At 41.8% G+C, this 20178-nt stretch overlaps 1 protein-coding gene across 2 annotated transcripts in view; it reads left to right on the top strand.

Annotated features, from left to right (window-relative positions):
* ptpn23a (protein tyrosine phosphatase, non-receptor type 23, a) overlaps positions 1-20178 on the top strand; it is a 139772-nt gene that overhangs the window by 100469 nt on the left and 19125 nt on the right. Inside the window, exons 24-25 of one of the 2 annotated variants that reach the window (XM_041189708.1) lie at positions 323-436; positions 2773-9132. In XM_041189708.1, coding sequence (XP_041045642.1) covers positions 323-436; positions 2773-3399 — 741 coding nt within the window. In that variant the 3' untranslated portion in view covers positions 3400-9132. Of the gene's footprint in view, positions 1-322; positions 437-2772; positions 9133-20178 lie in introns of those variants that run through there. The other variant, XM_041189709.1, reaches the window with a different exon arrangement.

The following is a 20178-nucleotide window of genomic DNA, read 5'->3' as shown; positions in this document are numbered from 1 at the left end:
CTAGCTCACCACGGTCACTTGAATTCTACCCGTTAAAGCCATTTTATACTAGTTTTCTACATTCATATTGCTGGAATGGAATATTAGGCTCATTGTCCTCTTTGAAAGCTGACTGTGCCTCTCAACCATGCCGGGAAATATTATGCTCCATAGAAACCTTGTGTACTTAGATAATTTACTGTATGCAGTATGGTTTATTGAAGTACACTTTCCATTTAGGTTTGTGTGGTTTGCGAGAGAGATGTCAGTGTATAAATGTACAAGAAATGCTACCCTTGGAGACAGCTGCTTTTATGACCTGCATTGTGGTTTATCTTTTTAGTTGCACCTGAAGTTCTGCTATGAAGCCATTCTCAGTCATGTGGAGCTGGTTCTACTGAGGCATGGAGTTATCACTAGCTTTTCCAGTAAAGCACCCAGCAGTTCATCTCAAAAGGTACATAGCATACATGTATTTATAATGCTTCATGATATTATTGAAACTACTGTAGTAACAGCTTGCATTTACATATTAACACTCTTTAACATATTTACTTAGCGCCTTTAATGTAATAAAACATCCCAAGACACTTCCCAGAAACATTATAAATTAAAGAATGACATTGAGTCACATAGGAGACGTTAGGTCAAATGTCCAAAAGTTTGGCCAAAGAGGTAGGTTTTAAGGAGCCTCTTAAAGGTTGAAAGGTACATGTAGGGAAGGGAATTCTAGAGCTCGGGGCCTAGATAACTGAAAGCTTGGCCACCAATGGTAATGTAGTAAAATATCCCCAGGTACTTCACAGGAGTGCTATCAAAAATATTTTGTCACCAAACTACATAAGGTATCGAGATAGGGGACCAAAAGCTTGATAAGAACTAGGTTTGAAGGAGTGTCGAAAGGAGATATTGGCAGAGAGGTTTTGTGAGGACATTTCAGAGCATAGGACCTAGGCACGGCTGGCCATATGGAGTGATGAAAATCGGAGATGTGCAAGAGCCCAGGGTCGGAGGAGTTCAGAGTTCTCAGTTTAGGACTAAAGGAGGTTACCAAGATGGTGGGGGAGTAAATTTTAACACCCAAAAATAAATGAGTTTGAGTGAGATCAATGATAGAATTTTGAAAATCAGAAACCTGATCCCAACCTTTCTCCAACCCCATCCACTTCAGGAATAAAGGAGGCGAGTCGAGGGGCAGGCAACAGCCTGCTTCCAGCAGGTGAGTTGGTTGTTTTTAAGTATTTTAATGACCCTCGCAGCCTCTGAATTAACTTGCATTGAAGATTTAATAGAGACTGGCTGGATTTCTCAGGCCTCGTGAAATCTAGCATCTAAAGGGTGGTGAAGATTTTTTTATTCATTCACAGGATGTGGGCTTCGCTGGCTGGGCCAGCATTTATTGCCCATCCCTAGTTGCCCTTGAGAAGGTGGTGGCGAGCTGCTGCCTTGAACCGCTGCAGTCCATGTGGTGTAGGTACACCCACAGTGCTGTTAGAAAGGGAGTTCCAGGATTTTGACCCAGCAACAGTGAAGGAACGGCGAAATATTTCCAAGTCAGGATGGTGAGTGACTTGGACGGGAACTTCCAGGTGGTGGTGTTCCCATCTATCTGCTTCCCTTGTCCTTCTAGATGGTAGTGGTCGTGGGTTTGGAAGGTGCTGTCGAAGGAGCCTTGGTGAATTCCTGCAGTGCATCTTGTAGACGGTACACACTAGTGCTACTGTGTGTCAATGGTGGAGGGAGTGAATGTTTGTGGATGGTGTGCCAACCAATCTGGCTGCTTTGTCCTGGATGGCGTCTAGCTTCTTGAGTGTTGTTGGAGCTGCACTCATCCAGGCAAGTGGAGAGTATTCTGTCACACTCCTGATTTGTGCCTTGTCGATGGTGGACAGGCTTTGGGAGTCAGGAGGTGAGTTACCCGTTGCAGGATTCATAGCCTCTGACCAGCTCTTGTAGCCACAGTGTTTATATGGCTAGTCCAGTTCAGTTTCTGGTGAATGGTATCCCCGAAGATGTTGATAGTGGGGGATTCAGAGATGGTAATGCCATTGAACATCAAGGCGTGATGGTTGGATTCTCTCTTGTTGGAGATAGTCATTGCCTGGCACTTCTGTGGCGCGAATGTTACTGCTTTGAGTGAAGTGCTATTATACAGCGACTTGGTTGGGGCGGGCGAGTAGGAGTGACCGCCCTGACGTACCTGCCCCAAAGTATCTCTCTCACACACATCCTACTCTCCTTCCTTGAAGTTGCACTACCTTCTGCACTTTGATTCATTTCTTGAACCTCAAAACTGTTAAATTTCTTACTTTCTCTCTTCTCTCCCCAAGTCTGCAGTTTTCTAAAACCTAAATTTGGTATCACTGAATCACTGTTCCCTGATTTGCCTACCCTCTATTCTTAACTTAGTGGCCGGCACTGTAGATCATCAGGGCTTCTCTAGGGAAAAGATCTTACAATCACAATGTTATGTGAAGAGTGCATGTGTTTGGTTAGAAAGGGAGCTGTTTTCTCTCTCATAATAAATCCAGAAAGTGCTGAAACTTTCCAGCAGGTCTAGCAGCATGTGTGGAGAGAGAAACAGTTAACGTTTCAGGTCCAAAATGACTCTTCTTTGGAACTGTTTAGAAGAGTCGTATTGGACTCAAAGTTAACTCTCTTTCACTCATCACAGATGCTGTCAGACCTGAGTTTCTCTAGCACTTTGTTTTTATTTCAGATTTTTAGCATCCACTGTATTTTTCTTTTAGTCTTTTCACTTGAGTTCATTCAAGTTTCTTTTCTGTTCTGCAGGTTTATACCCGCCAGGAATCCCAGGACTTAGTACTTGGAGGAGATTTGCCAATTAGCTCCATCCAGGCTACCATTGCAAAGCTCAGCATTAAGACATCTGCTGGGACCATTGGAGATGGCAAACTGAACTCCTTGCCTTCAGTTGACCCCAGTTTTGCTTTATGGTCTGATTCTCAGACTGCTACCTTACCACTGCCTATAGATAATCTTCTGCAGCAGGACCTCATGGTTGAGGTTACCAGTGCAGCAACAGAACCGACTACGCCATCACAAATGACACCATCAAATCGACCATTAGCCGCAGAAATAAACAACATGAGCTCAGAGATTTGTGATTCAACCCAAGAGGAGGATAAAATGAAAGTGAGCCTAGGGAATCATCCAGCCACTTCTCAACCAGCCACCACCAACCACATTATGGGCATAGACAGCAAGACCACCTCACTGGATCTTTTGGCATCCTTGACTGCAGAGGCCTTCACCCTAGACACCAACCCTCGGAACAGGCAGAAAATCAGCAAACACAACTTCTTGCAGCCCCAGGATGGCCAGGGCCTTCAGGCTACTCACACCGGCGAAGACCCCCTGAGCCTTCTGGACCCACTGTGGACTTTAAACAAAACATGATCAATTGATCTGAAATAAACTTCTCCCAGGATAATGGACCAGAATCTTTGGGATTTGGAGGATGCATTGTTTTGAAGAAGGGCACAATAATAAAGCCTGATCAGCCTTCGTTTGGAATTCTGTCTAATAGCGACAGAGTAAAATTGCAAGCTAGTTGCATGTGAACTGGAAAGAACAGTGCCCAGTCTTGAATCATAACCAAATCCGGAATGTGCAAAGATTAAGAATTACCAGTTGCTTTCAAACCTAGGATACTTTGCTTGAGTATGTTTAAACCATCCCTTCCCCCACTGATCGGGGCAAAAATATTATTTCCAATTGTCAACATTTGTTTACCTGTTGACACAGGAGGTGTTTTGGTATGTTGAGACTGACTCTTGCTCAGGATGTGCTTCAGATATCCCACACAGGAATTAAAAAAAAATTCAAAATGTAATAGCCTGGAATGCTCGCATGTCCTCCTTTTTGACCTTGGGAGGTTGTTCCACTCTGTGTTTATTCCTGTACTTTATGTGGTCTGTGTTTAACCTCTAATCCTAATCCAGGCACACTTTGACATTTTTGCCCATTACCCCTAGAACTGACCCCTGTTGATGCAGAATTTTTCCCCTCAAGCATCTTAAATGTTGAGTTTTCATGCTTCATGTCCTCTCCATTACTTGTAAAGGTTGGTTTGGCAGCAATACAAGTTGACACTGCTCCCCAGTAGATTTTCAGTGGTTTTATTTAGGGGCTTTGTTTGATGGCACAGCTTCATTTATTTTCCTCTTGTTTTCTCAAATACTCTTCCTGAAGCACTGCTCCATACTCTGCTGTCATTCCATGGCTACTGGTCATTCTACAGTACCTCACCCAATCTCTATCTTTCCTGTGTTGAATCTAGACCGAGTGTCTGCAGCCTGCTTAACTGAGGGAGTCGGGTGCGACAGTTTTTGCTAGAGTGGTGTTTCCCAGTTTGGCATGCAGTTTCATACCTCTTGTGTTACTGGCTCAGCAATTTTGCTGCTTCCTACTGTCATCAGGTCTGCCCTAGGTCAACGCATTTTTCAAGAGTGGGAAACTGATCAAAGGCAGAAATGATTTTAGCTCATCACTAGTGGTGCACATGGAGCTAAGTCAGAGTTGTTTTGAGAAAGTCTATCGGGGACTTCCTCCGATATTAGGGAATGATCCATGCTGAGCAGTTCACTTTGTGTAGATAGTCTGAGAGATCAGCTCTTCCAGATGAGTGGACTGTCCTACCTTTCCTTAGATCAGTGATATATCTGTTCCAACACCAATGGAAAGTGCAGCCTTGTTCCAAAACCCAGGTCGATACAAAGTCTGCCAAGAATCTCTTGTGGCTTCAGCACCAACCCTCATTGCCTTGGATTGACTTCCAATTTAATTTTCCACTTCTGTCAACAGTTCACTCAAGCACCTCAGGATGCGAACTAAACAATGTCAGAGCCTGGCTGAGGCCCACCATGGTGCTACTGCTAAACTTGCGCATAGTACTGGTCCACGGGTTGCTGAGCATTTGTCAACCCTTCCACCCGTGCAAAGAGGCTCACTGACTGGTGAACATCTCCTGTTGCTTTTTTCTTTTTCAACACAGCAGTATATGATAGATGCATTATAATGCCAAGTTTGGTAGTTGGTATGGAATGCTGCTAAAATTTCTTGCTCATTGGAAACACATTAATTTCTATTGTTAGAAAAATAAACAACCTCCAGCGTATTGAACTACCAAACTTGATGAATTTAAAGTGAGACTAGTGGTCGGCGTTTTAAAACGCGCTATCGAGTGTCATTAGGAAGACTGCAGTAATTCACTTGAATGGCTTACACTTCCGAGTTATTTCACTAGAAACTTGGTATGTTGCTCCGTACATAACTAGAGCTGTAAGTTCGATGTCAGCTGGGAAGGTGGGAGGAAGAGGCCTGTAGGAGATGGGGAAATGTGACTTAAGTTGCTTAGCATTTGATTGCTATGAAACAGATAACATTAGAGCTAGTACATAACTGCTTTCCCTGTCCCAATCAATGAATTTAGAGGTTTATACAAAACTAAAACCAATATCAATTACATTAAACCATACCAGTAATTATGGCTCCAAATCTTTGTTCTGACCAAGTGACCATAAAACACATTAGAATTGTTTGACTCTTCTGGTATTTCAAGTTAACTTTCAGTCCTCTTGTTATTTATTCAACCGTCCAGCAGATATTAGTATGTGAGCATTGCTTTCGCTCTCCTTTTTTGATAGACTTTAAAACAAATAAATATACAACAGCTTGATTTTTTTTTTCCCTCGGCTATTGCACATGATCCCACAATCCCAAACTTAATACAGTGAGAGCAGCCTTTGGGGTCTCAATTCGACCTCTGTCATAGGTTTGTTTATAGCACTCATTCTGTTCCTGAAATATCCATCACCCCATCCCAACTTGTGCTTCCCTGTCGGAATTGTGGGAATCCTGTCTCAGTGAAGGAACATGTTGGCTGCATATAACATTGCTTTACCTTGATGATTATCATTTTGCTTTATAGGTGGGTTTCTGTTTGTGTGGTCACTGTTCCCAATAGAGACACAGCAGTACTCCAGACTTCCTCACAATTGCAGTGCAAACATTGAAACAGAAACTAATAATGTGTTAATAATGTTTCATAAAAGGTGAAAAGTGTAAGAGGAGTGAGTAATAATTTGAGTACTTTTATCTTTGGCCGTTGTCCCGTTTAAATGTAGATAGCATACTTTTTGATTTGGAGAAAACATTACAGAAATAAAATCTTGATAATCAAGTGGTGCACACACATCTCCAGATCTGTGTAGAATTTGATTTAGAAATGAAAAACATATTTCTGTACCATTTCTCTCTCAAAAATGACCTGAAGAGTTTGATCTGCAATGAATTATATGCAAAACATACTGAAACAATAACAGAAAATGCTAGAAACTTCTCGCAGGTCTGCCAGCATATGTAGAGAGAAGCATCCACATCTGAAATATTAAATTCCCTGATCTCTGTACAGATGCTGACTGGCAGTGGTTCAGATTTCATGAATATGCAAGTTTTTGATTTATATTTCTGCAGTTTCTGTGGATAAACTAGCCATGTTGCACATAATGTGAAGTCTATTTAACCTTAATACAAGCAACCCCTAACTACAGAGAATTCGAGCATGAGGCAGGTGCAATAAATTTCAACTAATCTTTTGACCTATTGTTTGTATTGAAAATATAATTGTAAAGATTTAAATCAGTATATCAACAAGGTGCAATTCTTTATAAATCAAGGCTGCCTGGGCTTTTTGTCCTCTGCTCGCATAGGCCCATACTAAGAGCCTCAGGGCTACAGAAAGTTTAGATCCATGTCAGTGATTTGTATCCATTTCAACTTGCTGGTATTATCATTGATTTTCTGATTCCTGATATTTTTCCACCAGTAAGCCTGTGCCAAGAATGGCTTGTTCTAAACCTCCTGGCCAAGACCAGCTCATGAGTCAGGCATACAAGGGCAAAAGGATTGAATGACCTAGAATTGAAGGACCAGATTCCCAGGCCTCAGTTATCTCTTCAGTCAAAAGTGCATTGCCCTCCCCCACCCTCCCTTTGAACTTTTGATTTTTATAAACTAGCCTTCCTATGTAATTAAAAAAACAAAAGCCAAAAGTTTCAGGCACCAAGTTTGCCCAGATTTTCAGTAAAATGGCACTTTTATTTCCAGAAGTGCCTTATGACATTTTTTTTTAAAAGAACTGTCAAGCTACTTGGAGTGCAAAGGACCATGGTGTCTTAAATTGGCTTTTCCAACTCTACAACTGAATTAACCATTCATGGATGGTGCAAAGTATATATCACGAAACAGATTGAATAATAGTTTATATTATATATGAAGTCAAGGAAGATGGACAAGTTACCTTATTAGATTGCCTACATTTGGATCTCAAATGGGACGCAGTAGACACTAAAATCTCGATGAGTCAGTTTTTGATGTGTTTTCATTGTTGCCTTGTTCCAATTAGTAAAGGGAGCTCAGAGACATTGTAATCCTATGGGTGAACTTACTTGATAACTGCAAGTGAGTTATTACAAACTAAAATTTCTGTTATGTCTCAAAGTTCCTTATATGTTCAATCTGGAATACACGGTTGTGTTGTAATAAAATCTGAGTGGTAGAGGGTGGTGTGTGGAGATGAGTGAAGATGTTCTCACTGGGTCCACTTAAAGTGAAAAAACCCTCAGGACAATTAGAGATTTTGCCCTTCTAAACTTGAGATGCATCTGGAGAGAATATTTTCAACTGTGTAACTGTAGAGTGGACACAGGTCTGTTGTTGATGGTAGAGCAGGAACAATTTGATGTATCACACAAGAAGTGTTTTAGTGCAGCATTTAATAGCTCAAATCAAATTTTTCAAATAGGAAATTTGTATGGGAACAGCAACACCTCGTTTCAAGGCACACACCAGATAAAGTTCTTTCACTATGTTGCTGATGGTTTCAATTGGGAGAGTATATTTGTCACTTTTCTTTAATCAGCAAGTCTGTGTTAAAATGACATTGAATATGAAAACATTGGATACAATTGATAGGTGCCAACTGATTTTACAATATGACTATAACAATTCTTCCAACTCAGTTTGTGCCAAAAGACAAATGCTAATTCCAGCTGTCTAAAATAGACTGGGAGGGATGTGGAGAAGAAACCTGCACTGCTGCCTGCAACTGTGTTTAGAAGCTATCCTGGAACCATCTGTGTCCCAAGATTGCCAGACTGCAGACTGACTGAAATTGATTCTGACTGTTTACTCTCCTCCTTTCCCCTGTTAGCCCTCAATTAGCCTCTGCATGTAGGACACAATATTAGGAGGTCCCTGACATATCGCCCTATTTACCCACAGAAACTTGCAAATTTGTTGTGAGCTTATATCTCTTGAAACATGCTATTATTTTGTTGGCAAGCAATTGGAATTTGAGCTAATTCCAAAGGTTGGAACAGGAGAAAATGGGGCAAACTTGGATGAGTGAATTTGAGCTAACTGCTGACCTCATTTCAATGGCTTAGATCCACGTTCAGGGAGACTTGGCTAGTCTGGTCTGGCCAGACGTCAGTGAATTTTTAGGTCATTTCTGGGTGCAAAGTCTCAAATGCTTGGACTCCATGTCTCTGGGTTAGAATGGATGTTGTGTGATGAAGTAAGCTCACACCCTAACCCTGAATCTGAAGTGGCACTTGCTCTGTAAGCTGTCAGCTCTCCTTTTATTTTTAAATTGCCCTTTAGACCTGGTTAGCCTTGTGTCATATGAGCCATGCACCTCAATTCTGCGCAAAGAAAGTCCAGTATCATTACACACAGAATTACTAACGAGTTATATGAGGAATCTTTATTAATTGGTTTAATTTTAGTTTGTTAAAGATATTGTTCTGCTATTCTGAAAATGAGAGTTTCCATTCCTTTGTTTACAGTTCTTAACTATTTTCCTTTAATCCTTGTTCTTTTGTACAGAGTAATCCTGCTCATTACCTTTTAAAATCTGGAATTCTGTGCTATCAGCACAGAGATAAATGGCAGTTCGAGATTCACTGTCTTAGTTTAGCATATTGTGATTGGGGGGTGGGTGGGGTTGTTGCGTCTTTAATGAGACTGATCAACCTTTTGCATGTGTACAATATCCAATAACAAACACTAAATTTCAATGGTACATTCCACTGTAATATAATAATGCTATAAATAATTATTTGATTACCTTGTGTCTGGTTATTTCAACCACACGCACATGCGCGCTCACACACACACACACAAAACAGAAGTCCCTGACGAATGCTGACCCACAGCCATGAACACTGGGTACTCTGTTTTAATTTGTCCAACTGGTGTTTCTTCATATTTGAAAATTAGCAATCTTGGAGAGCACTGCAGCCTAACTGCCATCTTAACATCTAAATTATTGCCATTTCCAACTGTTATTGTTTGAGTTTATATATACTGGTAATTCAGTGCTGTCATTCATAATGCTGGTTGCCTTACTGAGAGCAGCTAACTCAGTATAGGTCAGGGATCAAACTGGAAAAGGTTTAAAAAGTTGCTTAGCCCATGTATTCGGCTATAGGAATGTATTTCGTAGGTTTAAATTGATGTGGCACCTATTGTCTTTGTAGTGGTCATCTCAATCCTTTACCCTGATATTCAGAAAGAGTCTAAGAGGTTGGTCTGCAGTAATCATTAAGCATTGTACCAAATTAGTAATAAGTAAATCTGAGCCATATGGACCAATAAGGGTCCCAGACAAAACCTGCCGTCTATCCCAAGTGGGAAATTTCAAAAGGTGGCAGAAATGACCAGAATTGAGGGAAAACCTTTGCCTTATATCATGCCTTTCATGATCTCAGGACATACCAAAGTGCTTTACAACCAATGAAGTACTAAGTTATTATATTGGAAATGAGGCAGCCAATTTGTACACAGCAAGATCCCACAGACAGCAATGAAATCTGTTTTAATAATGTTGGGTGAAGATGCTTCAAAATAGTGCCTTGTAATCTTTACATCCAGCTGAAGGTATAATGTTTCATCTAAAAGATGGTACTCCTGACAGTGCAGCATTCCCTCAGTCTTGCCCTGGTGGCATAGTACATAAAAAGATCAAAGTTTGGATAGAGCAGAGTTCATGAACTAAATGGCCAAATGTTATTTTGTTATAAACTGGCAGTTTTTCTAACATATCTTAACATCAGTGAGATTTATTTTAAACAGACCTCTTTTGTATGCTGACCCAAAACAGAGTGCAGGTGAATAGCTTTGGGCAGTTTCCTGGTGCCTGCTTTCTAGTCTTGGAATGTGAGTAGCACTGCACATTCTTAATTGGTTTAAGAGATTTAAAAGTCTGCCGTGATGTTCGCTATCCCTGCCCTGGGCAAAGGCCAATAAGGAAGGTCACCAATCCAGCATGGGAGGTATTGGCAGCGGTGGTCAGTGCCAATGCCCTGCAATAGAGGATGAATGGTCTTATCTGTTCCACCAGGGTAAGTCACTCTTCTCGTCACTCTCAACTCTCTCACACTCAAACCCATCACACATCCATAAGGATCTCACACCCCAAGGGATAACACCACTAACTCTCACACGCCCTTACATCTGCATCAGGCTCGCATCCTCGCAAGTATTTCTCCTCATCCCATCCATGGCTCTGCTCACCACATTGCATTCCATACTGTGCCATGTATCCTGCTCATACTCTCTCCATCTGTTTCCATGCAGGAGAAGGCTCACAACAGCAGGGAGAGGTCCCAGACCAGTGGTCAAGTGGACCACACTAAGTCCCTCACTCACTTTGAGGAGCACGCCATCACACAGACTGGTGAGCAGCTCTGTCTTTTCCCAGTACTGGGGCCAGTGCCCCTTGAATCGAAACTCATTTCTCCCACATCAATCACCAAACCATGCATTTGTGCCTCTGCTCTAAAGTACCCTACACCAATTTGTGGCTCAGGATTGTGGTTCTGTTTTTTTATTTAGTCTGTAGCTGCTCATACTCCCTTAGTGCTACTTATGTCATTGGTACCCACGTGGACCACAACTGGATCCAGCCCTGAGGAGATGTCCTTAACCCTAGCACCAGGCAGGCAACATAGCCTTTGGAATCATTGCTCTTGGCTGCAGAGAATAGTATCTGACCCCCTACCTATACTGACACCCACATTCCTTTTTACTCCTGCTTGAATGGCCCCCTGTACCACGTGCTGTGGTCAGTTTGCTCATTCTCCCTGCAGTCCCTGCTCTTTCCACACACTGTAAGAGCCTCAAACTTGTTGGACAAGAACAAGGACTGTGCCTTATCCTGTGCTACCTTCTGGATCCCCACACCTGCCTCACTCATAGTCACACTCTCCTGTCCTCCTGAAAGGAACAGATAATGTAAAATGTCAACCTAAACACAGGGGTTAAGGGGAACCATAGCCAGGTGCACCATTCCTTAGAACAGGGGCCGGCAATTCAAAGTTCTGGAGCCGTATATGAGTCTCTAGCATCTCAATTGCAGTTCCTGATCTTTACCAGTTGGATCACATTATCAAGAAAAAAATTTTAAAAATTAAGTCAAAATAATAAATCAAAGAACCAGATGGCAAGACAATTTCCTTATTAAGTTATTCATTTGCTTAATAAAAATGTAGTTTCTACACTGTCAGGCTTCACTTGGATAGCCTTAATAATCAATATCTCATGGCACAACAAAAATACGAACGTATTCGATATGTTTTAATGTACACACACCTCTGATTTTTGAAAAAGTTTGTCAAAAAATGTTTGATTACAACAGGATTTTCAGGGATAAAAAGGGTTATAAGTATCATGTTTGCTAAAAAATTGAATTCAATCACAGAAAGGATTGAAGGACATTGACCCAGAGAACTATCAAAGATGAAAACAGTAGCTTTAGCTCAGAAATGATTAAATTTTGCTCTGCCACCAAATCGAAAACTTGCATGTGTCTCTGAAATTGGATGAAATCTTTCATGTTAACAAAAGATCAAATTCTGCCCTACAATTGTTAGCAAAGCTCAAAATCTTTGCCAAAATACTCGCCTAGAAAATGTGCTGTTATGATTCTTCGGAGGGGGGGGGGAAAGCTCATATATCCGAAAGGGAATGTTTTTTTCTATTATTCATTCATGGGATGTGGGCTTCGCTGGCTGGGCCAGCATTTATTGCCCATCCCTAATTGCCCTTGAGAAGATGGTGGTGAGTTGCCTTCTCAAACCACTGCAATCATATGGTGTAGGTATACCCACAGTGCTGTTAGGGAGTTCCAGGATTTTGACCCAGCGACAGCGAAGGAACGGTGATATATTTCCAAGTCAGGATGGTGAGTCACTTGGAGGGGAACTTCCAGGTGGTGGTGTTCCCATCTATCTGCTGCCCTTGTCTTTCCAGATGGTAGTGGTCATGGGCTTGGAAGGTACTGTCAAAGGAGTAAAAACAAAAAAACTGCGGACGCTGGAAATCCAAAACAAAAACAAAAACAGAATTACCTGGAAAAACTCAGCAGGTCTGGCAGCATCGGCGGAGAAGAAAAGAGTTGACGTTTCGAGTCCTCATGACCCTTCGACAGAACTTGAGTTCGAGTCCAAGAAAGAGTTGAAATATAAGCTGGTTTAAGGTGTGTGTGGGGTTGGGGTGGGGGCGGGGGGGGGGGCAGAGAAAAAGAGAGAGGGGTGGAGGGGGGGTGTGGTTGTAGGGACAAACAAGCAGTGATAGAAGCAGATCATCAAAAGATGTCAACAACAATAGTACAAAAGAACACAGGTGTTAAAGTTGGTGATATTATCTAAACGAATGTGCTAATTAAGAATGGATGGTAGGGCACTCAAGGTATAGCTCTAGTGGGGGTGTTTCTTTTTAAATAATGGAAATAGGTGGGAAAAGGAAAATCTTTATTTATTGGAAAAAAAAGGAAGGGGGAAACAGAAAGGGGGTGGGGATGGGGGAGGGAGCTCACGACCTAAAGTTGTTGAATTCAATATTCAGTCCGGAAGGCTGTAAAGTGCCTAATCGGAAGATGAGGTGTTGTTCCTCCAGTTTGCGTTGGGCTTCACTGGAACAATGCAGCAAGCCAAGGACAGACATGTGGGCAAGAGAGCAGGTTGGAGTGTTAAAATGGCAAGCGACAGGGAGGTTTGGGTCATTCTTGCGGACAGACCGCAGGTGTTCTGCAAAGCGGTCGCCCAGTTTACGTTTGGTCTCTCCAGTGTAGAGGAGACCCTCCTCCTCTACATTGGAGAGACCAAACATAAACTGGGCGACCGCTTTGCAGAACACCTGCGGTCTGTCCGCAAGAATGACCCAAACCTCCCTGTCGCTTGCTATTTTAACACTCCAACCTGCTCTCTTGCCCACATGTCTGTCCTTGGGCTTCACTGGAACAATGCAGCAAGCCAACGCAAACTGGAGGAACAACACCTCATCTTCTGATTAGGCACTTTACAGCCTTCCGGACTGAATATTGAATTCAACAACTTTAGGTCGTGAGCTCCCTCCCCCATCCCCACCCCCTTTCTGTTTCCCCCTTTTTTTTCCAATAAATTATAAAGATTTTCCTTTTCCCACCTATTTCCATTATTTTTTTTAAAAAAACACCCCCACTAGAGCTATACCTTGAGTGCCCTACCATCCATTCTTAATTAGCACATTCGTTTAGATAATATCACCAACTTTAACTTTAACACCTATGTGTTCTTTTGTACTATTGTTGTTGACATCTTTTGATGATCTGCTTCTATCACTGCTTGTTTGTCCCTACAACCACACCCCCCCCCCCCACCTCTCTCTCCCTCCGCCCCCCACACACACACACCTTAAACCAGCTTATATTTCAACTCTTTCTTGGACTCGAACTCAAGTTCTGTCGAAGGGTCATGAGGACTCGAAAAGTCAACTGCCAAAGGAGCCTTGGTGAATTCCTGCAGTGCACCTTGTAGATGGTACACACTGCTGCTACTCTATCGGTGGTGGAGGGAGTGAATGTTTGTGGATGTGGTGCCAATCAAGCGGGCTGCCTTGTCCTGGATGGTGTCAAGCTTCTTGAGTGTTGTGGGAGCTGCACTCATTCAGGCAAGTGGGCAGTATTCCATCACGCTCCTGACTTGTTCTTTGCAGATGGTGGACAGGCTTTGGGGAGTCAGGAGGCAAGTTATTCGTCACACTATTTCTAGCCTCTGACTAGCTCTTGTAGCCACAGTATTTATAGGCTAATCCCGTTCAGTTTCTGGTCAATGATAACCGCCCCCCCCCCCCCCCCCCCCCCCCCCCCACCCCCCAGGATGTTGATAGTGGGGAACTCAGTGATCCCCTACCAATCACTGATCAATTTTAGATTTGGGTAGCATCAAGACTTAACTTTAAAGACAAAAATAATGATTTTTACCTCGATAAACATTTTTTTCCTCTTAAGGTATGCTTTTGCCTTTACTCCATCCTTTAATTTTTTTCATCTTGAGGCTCCCAGTAGTTTTTCTTTTATGCAATTTTTTTAAACAAGGCTCTTCATGTAGGACCCCTATCCTAGAGCCTACATCATGGACACAGCCGTCGAGATTGAACTGTTTTACTCAAACACGAGTTGAATCTAAAGATAGAGTTTAGCAAGAGTATGCAGATGTGTCTACGTACAAATCTATCAAATAAACAAGTGTTAGGAGCAGATATACTGGTGAGTAGGTGACAGATTGTGTTATTTGGCAATCTGAGGAGACAACAGATGGAGGACCCCATAAAAATATAAGGATCATGAAATCTTAGTGATCACCAAGTTACAGGGTTTGTTTAGACCAGATATTGCAATCTACCGCATTAGATACAAAAGGTGGTGAAAGAAAATGAGGTGGCTAAACAGAAATACAATTGTAGAATGAAGAGAATCATTGACATGAAAGGACTCGCCCTATCCTAACCATTCTCCCCGTGACAAGCAAATGATGAATATTACAAAGGCTATTAACTCTCTCCTCCAGCAAGGTGTTTTGTGCCCAAGAGCAACAAGCTCACCTATTTGGCCTGTCAGAAAATTAGATGCTGCTGGCAACTAACCATTATTATCAACAGCTAAAAAAGACAATGTCCTGATGTATTTCAATGGTGACATCTGCACCAGAGGTGTTCATAAAACCAAACCTCAAATCTGTGGTGCTCACGGTATTTAATATATCATATGGATTTTAGTCCATTCTATTTTAAACTTGCACACCAATATAAGATTGCCCTTACATTCCAAACGAAACTATTTAAGGGAAGCAAGGCAAGGTTAGGGGGAGATGGTGTAATTGTGGTAATATCACTGGACTAGTAACCCAGAGTCCCAGGCCAATACCCTAGGGACATGCATTCAAATCCTGCCATGGCAGCCAGTGGAATTTAAATTCAGTTAATAAAGTTGAAATATAAGCTAGTTTCAGTAATGGTGACCATGAAACTATCATCGATTGTCCTAAAGACCCATCTGGTTCACTAATGATCTTTAGGGAAGGAAATCTGTCATTTCCTGGTTTGGCCTACATATGAATCCAGACCCTCAGCAATGAGGTTGACTCTTAACTGCTCTCTGAAATGTTTAGGTCAAGGGCAATTAGTGATGGGCAACAAATGCAGGCTTTGCCAGTGACACCCACATCCCATGAAAAAATAAATAAATAGCACAGGCTCTGACTATCATTTTCCAATCATGTCTGACTACAGATGTGGTTCTAGAAGATTGAAGGGCAGCTAACATTGTACTCATTTTTACCAAGGCAGAAAGGGTTAGATCATTAGGCCAATGGTGGAAAAGTTATTAGAAAAATTTCCAGGGGACTTGATAAAACTTCATTTAGAAAGACAGCTTAATCAAAGACAGCATGGATTTATTAAGGGAAGGTCATGTCCAACTAAAATGATTGAATTTTTGTGAGGAGGTAACGAGGTTCGATGAAGGTGGTGTATTTGACGCTATCCATATGGATTTTTTAGGGCCGGTTAACTCAGTTGGCTAGATAGCTATCATGTGATTCAGCATAACATCAACAGCGTAGATTCAATTCCTGTCCTGGCTGAGATAGACTTAGGATTTGCCTCCTCGTCCTGCCCCCGAGGTTGGCAGGCAATGGTAAACCACCATTGGGGGAATTAAAACTGCCAATAAAAATGGCTCAGGATGAACCATCAGCAGACAATGAGCCTAGCACGTGCTGTCAGGCAGAGCACAGATGATATGACATATGGATGTTAGTAAGGCTTTTGATAAGTCTCATGGCAGACTGGTTAGAAAATTGAAAGTTTGAAATCTAAAGAAAAGTGGCAAGTGAATCCAAAATTGGCCCAGATAGAAAGCAAGAAGTCATGTTTGATGGGTGTTTGCGAGACTGGAAGGCTGTTTCCAGTGCGAATCTGCAGGGCTCAGTACTAGGTCCCTTGCTTTTTGTGGTATATATCAAGGATTTGAATATGAATGTAGAGGACATGATTAAGATGTTTGCAGATGATACAAAAATTGGCTGCGTGATTGTTAATGAAGAAGAAAGCTGTAGACTGAAGGACTATGAGAAGGCAGTGGCATAGTGGTATTATCACTGGAGTGCTAATCATCTGGGGACCCGGGTTTGAATCCCACCACAGCAGATGGTGGAATTTGAATTCAATAAATATCTGGAATTAAAAGTCTAATGATGGCCATGAAGCCCATTGTCAATCGTCATAAAAACCCATCTGGTTCACTAACCCCCTAGGGAAGGAAATCTGCTGTTCTCACCTGGTCTGGCTGACATGTGACTCCAGACCCACAGAAATGTGGTTCCCTCTGAACAAGGGCAATTAGGAGTGGGCAATAAATGCTGGCCTAGCCCATGACATCCCATGAATGAATTAAAAAAAACTAGGCAGGTAGATGGAACAGTGGCAAATGGATTTCCATCTGGAAACATGTGAGGTAATGTATTTGGGGAATGCTAACGAAGCAACAGAATATACAATAAATGGTAGGATACTGAAAAGTGGAGAGGAACAAATAGACCTTGAAGTGCATGTTCACAGGTCCCTAAAAGTTGGGATAAAGGCATATGGGATACTTGCCTTTATTAGCCAAGTCTTAGGATATAAAAGCTGGGAGATTATGTTGGAACTGTATAAAACACAAATGAGGCCACAGCTGGAGTACTGCAGGCAATTCTGGTCACCACACTATAGGAAGGATGTGATTGCACTAGAGAGGATGCTGAGGAAATTTACAAGGATGTGCCTGTTCTGGAGCAGTTTAGTTATGAGGAAAAATCGGATAGGCTGGGGCTGTTTTCTTTGGAACAAGGAGGCTGAGGGGCAACCTAATTTAAGTATATAAAATTGAGGGGTCTAGATAGAGTGAATAAGAAGGCCCTATTCCCCTACATTAAGGGGTCCAGTACCAGGGGGCATAGATTTAGGTAGGAGGTTTAGAGTGTATTTGAGGAGAGGGTGATGGGCATCTGGGATTCACACTGAAAAGGTGGGACAGGCAGAAACCCTCATAACATTTAAAAAGTAGCTAGACATGCTCTTGAAATGCCAAACCTAAAAGGCTATAGACCAAAAGCTGGAAAGTGGGATTAGGCTAGATGGCTACATGTTAGTTGGTGCAGACACGATGGGCCAAATGGCCTCCTTTTGTGCTGTAAATTTGTATGATTCTATAATTCCAAGACTACCTCCATACTTGGATTTGCTTATCACAGGATTCCATAATTATCCATCCAATTTCCACCAACAAATGGCTAAAGTAATAATTCAATTTAGCCAGCCCGAATGTTTTATACAGTATATAGAAAACTTGCTGTTGCATACACTGGATGTGGAAAGTCATGTGAGATTGTTAAAAGAGCTATTGCAGTGCTAACCAGAGAAGGCTTAAAGGTTAATCCAAAAATGAATGCACAAGATCAGGTAATCGTTCTCAGAGTAAATATTAACAAGTGAGGGAGGAGCATTGATGAAACAAAAGTAATGGCTGTGCAGGATTTGCCTTTATCAATGTTTGGTAAAGCAATATGATATGTTTAGGGATGTGTTTTACAGAAAGTATCCGTCCTATTTCCAGTCGCCCCTAAAAATCCTTTCTATGTAGAAACAGTAACCAGCAAGCACAAAACCAACTGTCCTAACACAAAGGGCCATGCGAAAATCAATTGTCTATTTGCCATGGATTCTCACATCATTAGAGATCAATTGCTTCACAGGCTGAAAAACATTTAACCTTTGAGCCATTAAACACCTTACCTACATAGTGGAATTGGCATCACTACGTTTGTTGACCAATAGATGGAAAGCTAAAAGATGGTTCAATGCTTAGGGCCAGATTTTTGCAGAGTCAGGAAGACTCTGCAGACCTTTAAATATGGAAGGCGGGACCTGGATACAGAAAACCTGCCCCCATTTTTGCTGGTAGGGGTAAGAGAATGGGGCATGATTCACTAATGAGAGAAACCCAAACTGAGCAGGGCTATTTGAAAACAAACAGACCCAATTTTGATATTTGAAAGGGCCTTTATCTGCAGTGTAGGCATCATGAATTATTGGAGAACGTAAACACTCTTGAAGGGTGGATAAGGTCTGTTTAACTGTCATGATTGAAGACAACCGAAGAGAGCCTTCTAACCAGCCTCAGTACTTGCCTGTTCCTGCAGTTGCCTAGGATCTGCTTGTAGGGTGGGTGGGCCCGACTCTGTCCAACACAGGCCCCTATTCTCCCAGCGCAAGTTACTGGGAGCTTTAAACCGAGTTGGGTGTGCCAAATCGGGAAATTTCCCACGTGGAGCTACCTGCCTCAATACTGAAAATCCAACCCTTAATGTCTAATTGAACCAGTGGACCCTATTACTGCAAGAATGGATATCCACATACACTATAAACTTGATCCATTGAGTTTAGTGGAGAATTTGATGCACCAAGGTGAAAGACATCAGTGTAAGGTGGAAAATCAAACCCAACTAAGACCAACTAAGTCAGGAGTGTTACGTAATACATGGATATACATGTAGACCGCTCTGTAAAATGAAAGATGAAGAAAAATGGTGTGAAATATATGATCCTGATAAACAAAATTAGCACCTACGTCTGCTCAAGAAGCTGATTTATTGGCTGTAGCACATGCAGTTATGCATCTCAAAGTTTCTGATCTCCTATACAATTACCTTGGAATTTCCCAACAGAAAATCTCCCCATATAGGAAAAGAGGGTGTTTATCTCAGCAGATGAAAAATGTTACCCTTTGCTTCAATTTTATAAGTAATTTTCAATAAGGCAAAGGAAGTGCCTGGAAACATAGCAATCCAGAAAGTAAGAGTAATGGACAAGGTATCACAGGTAGAAAATAAAATTATACTCCCTGTTGTTACCCATAAATTAACACTGCAACAAATCAACATGACACTCCAGACTGAGGCCTTTATCTTTAACCTTCTTATCTTTAACCTGCAAGTTAAATACAGTATTATGGACCTGAATCATAGAATGGTTACAGCACAGGAGGCCATTCAGCCCTTTGTGTCTGTGCCAATTCTCTGCAAAAGTAACTCACCTACTCCCATTACCCAGCCTTTTCCCCGCAGCTCGACAAATTTTTCTCTTAAGATAATTATTCAATTCTCTTTTGAAAGCCACGATTTAATCTGCCTAAAGGTCCTAACCACTCACTGTGTAAAAATAGTTTTTCCTCATGTCGCTGTTACTTCTTTTCCCAACCACCTTAAATTGATGTCCTCTGATTCTCGATCCTTCCCCCCAATTACTCTGTCCGACCCCTCATAATTTTGAACACCTCTATTAAATCTCCTTTAAACCTTCTCGACTCCAAGGAGAGCAGTCCGAACTTCTGCAAATTCCCCAGCTTCCTATATGTTTTTTTAACCACACTTTCAACTTGCCCTGCCACCTTCAATGCTTTATGCTCAATAACCCCAGGTTCCTCAGGTTCTGCACCCCTTTAGAATTGTACCTTTTATTTTATATTGTCTCTCCTCATTCTTCCAACAAAACTAATCACTTCATGCTTTTCTTCATTAAATTTCTGCTGCCACTTTTTCTGCCCTTTCCACCAGTCTATGTCCTTTTGAAGTTTAACACAGTTCCTCACACTTCCAAGTTTTGTGTCATTCATCAATTTTGAAATTGTGCCCTGTACACCCAAGCCTAGGTCATTTATATATTTCCAGAAAAGCAAGGGTCCTAAAGCCAGCTCCTGGTGAACCCCAGTGTCCCTTCCTCCAGTCTGAAAAACAATCATTCAGCGCTACTCTG

The sequence above is a fragment of the Carcharodon carcharias genome, chromosome 6 (genome assembly GCF_017639515.1).
Source record: "Carcharodon carcharias isolate sCarCar2 chromosome 6, sCarCar2.pri, whole genome shotgun sequence".
NCBI classification, from domain to species: Eukaryota; Metazoa; Chordata; class Chondrichthyes; order Lamniformes; family Lamnidae; genus Carcharodon; species Carcharodon carcharias.
This window is presented reverse-complemented; position numbering and strand designations above follow the sequence as displayed.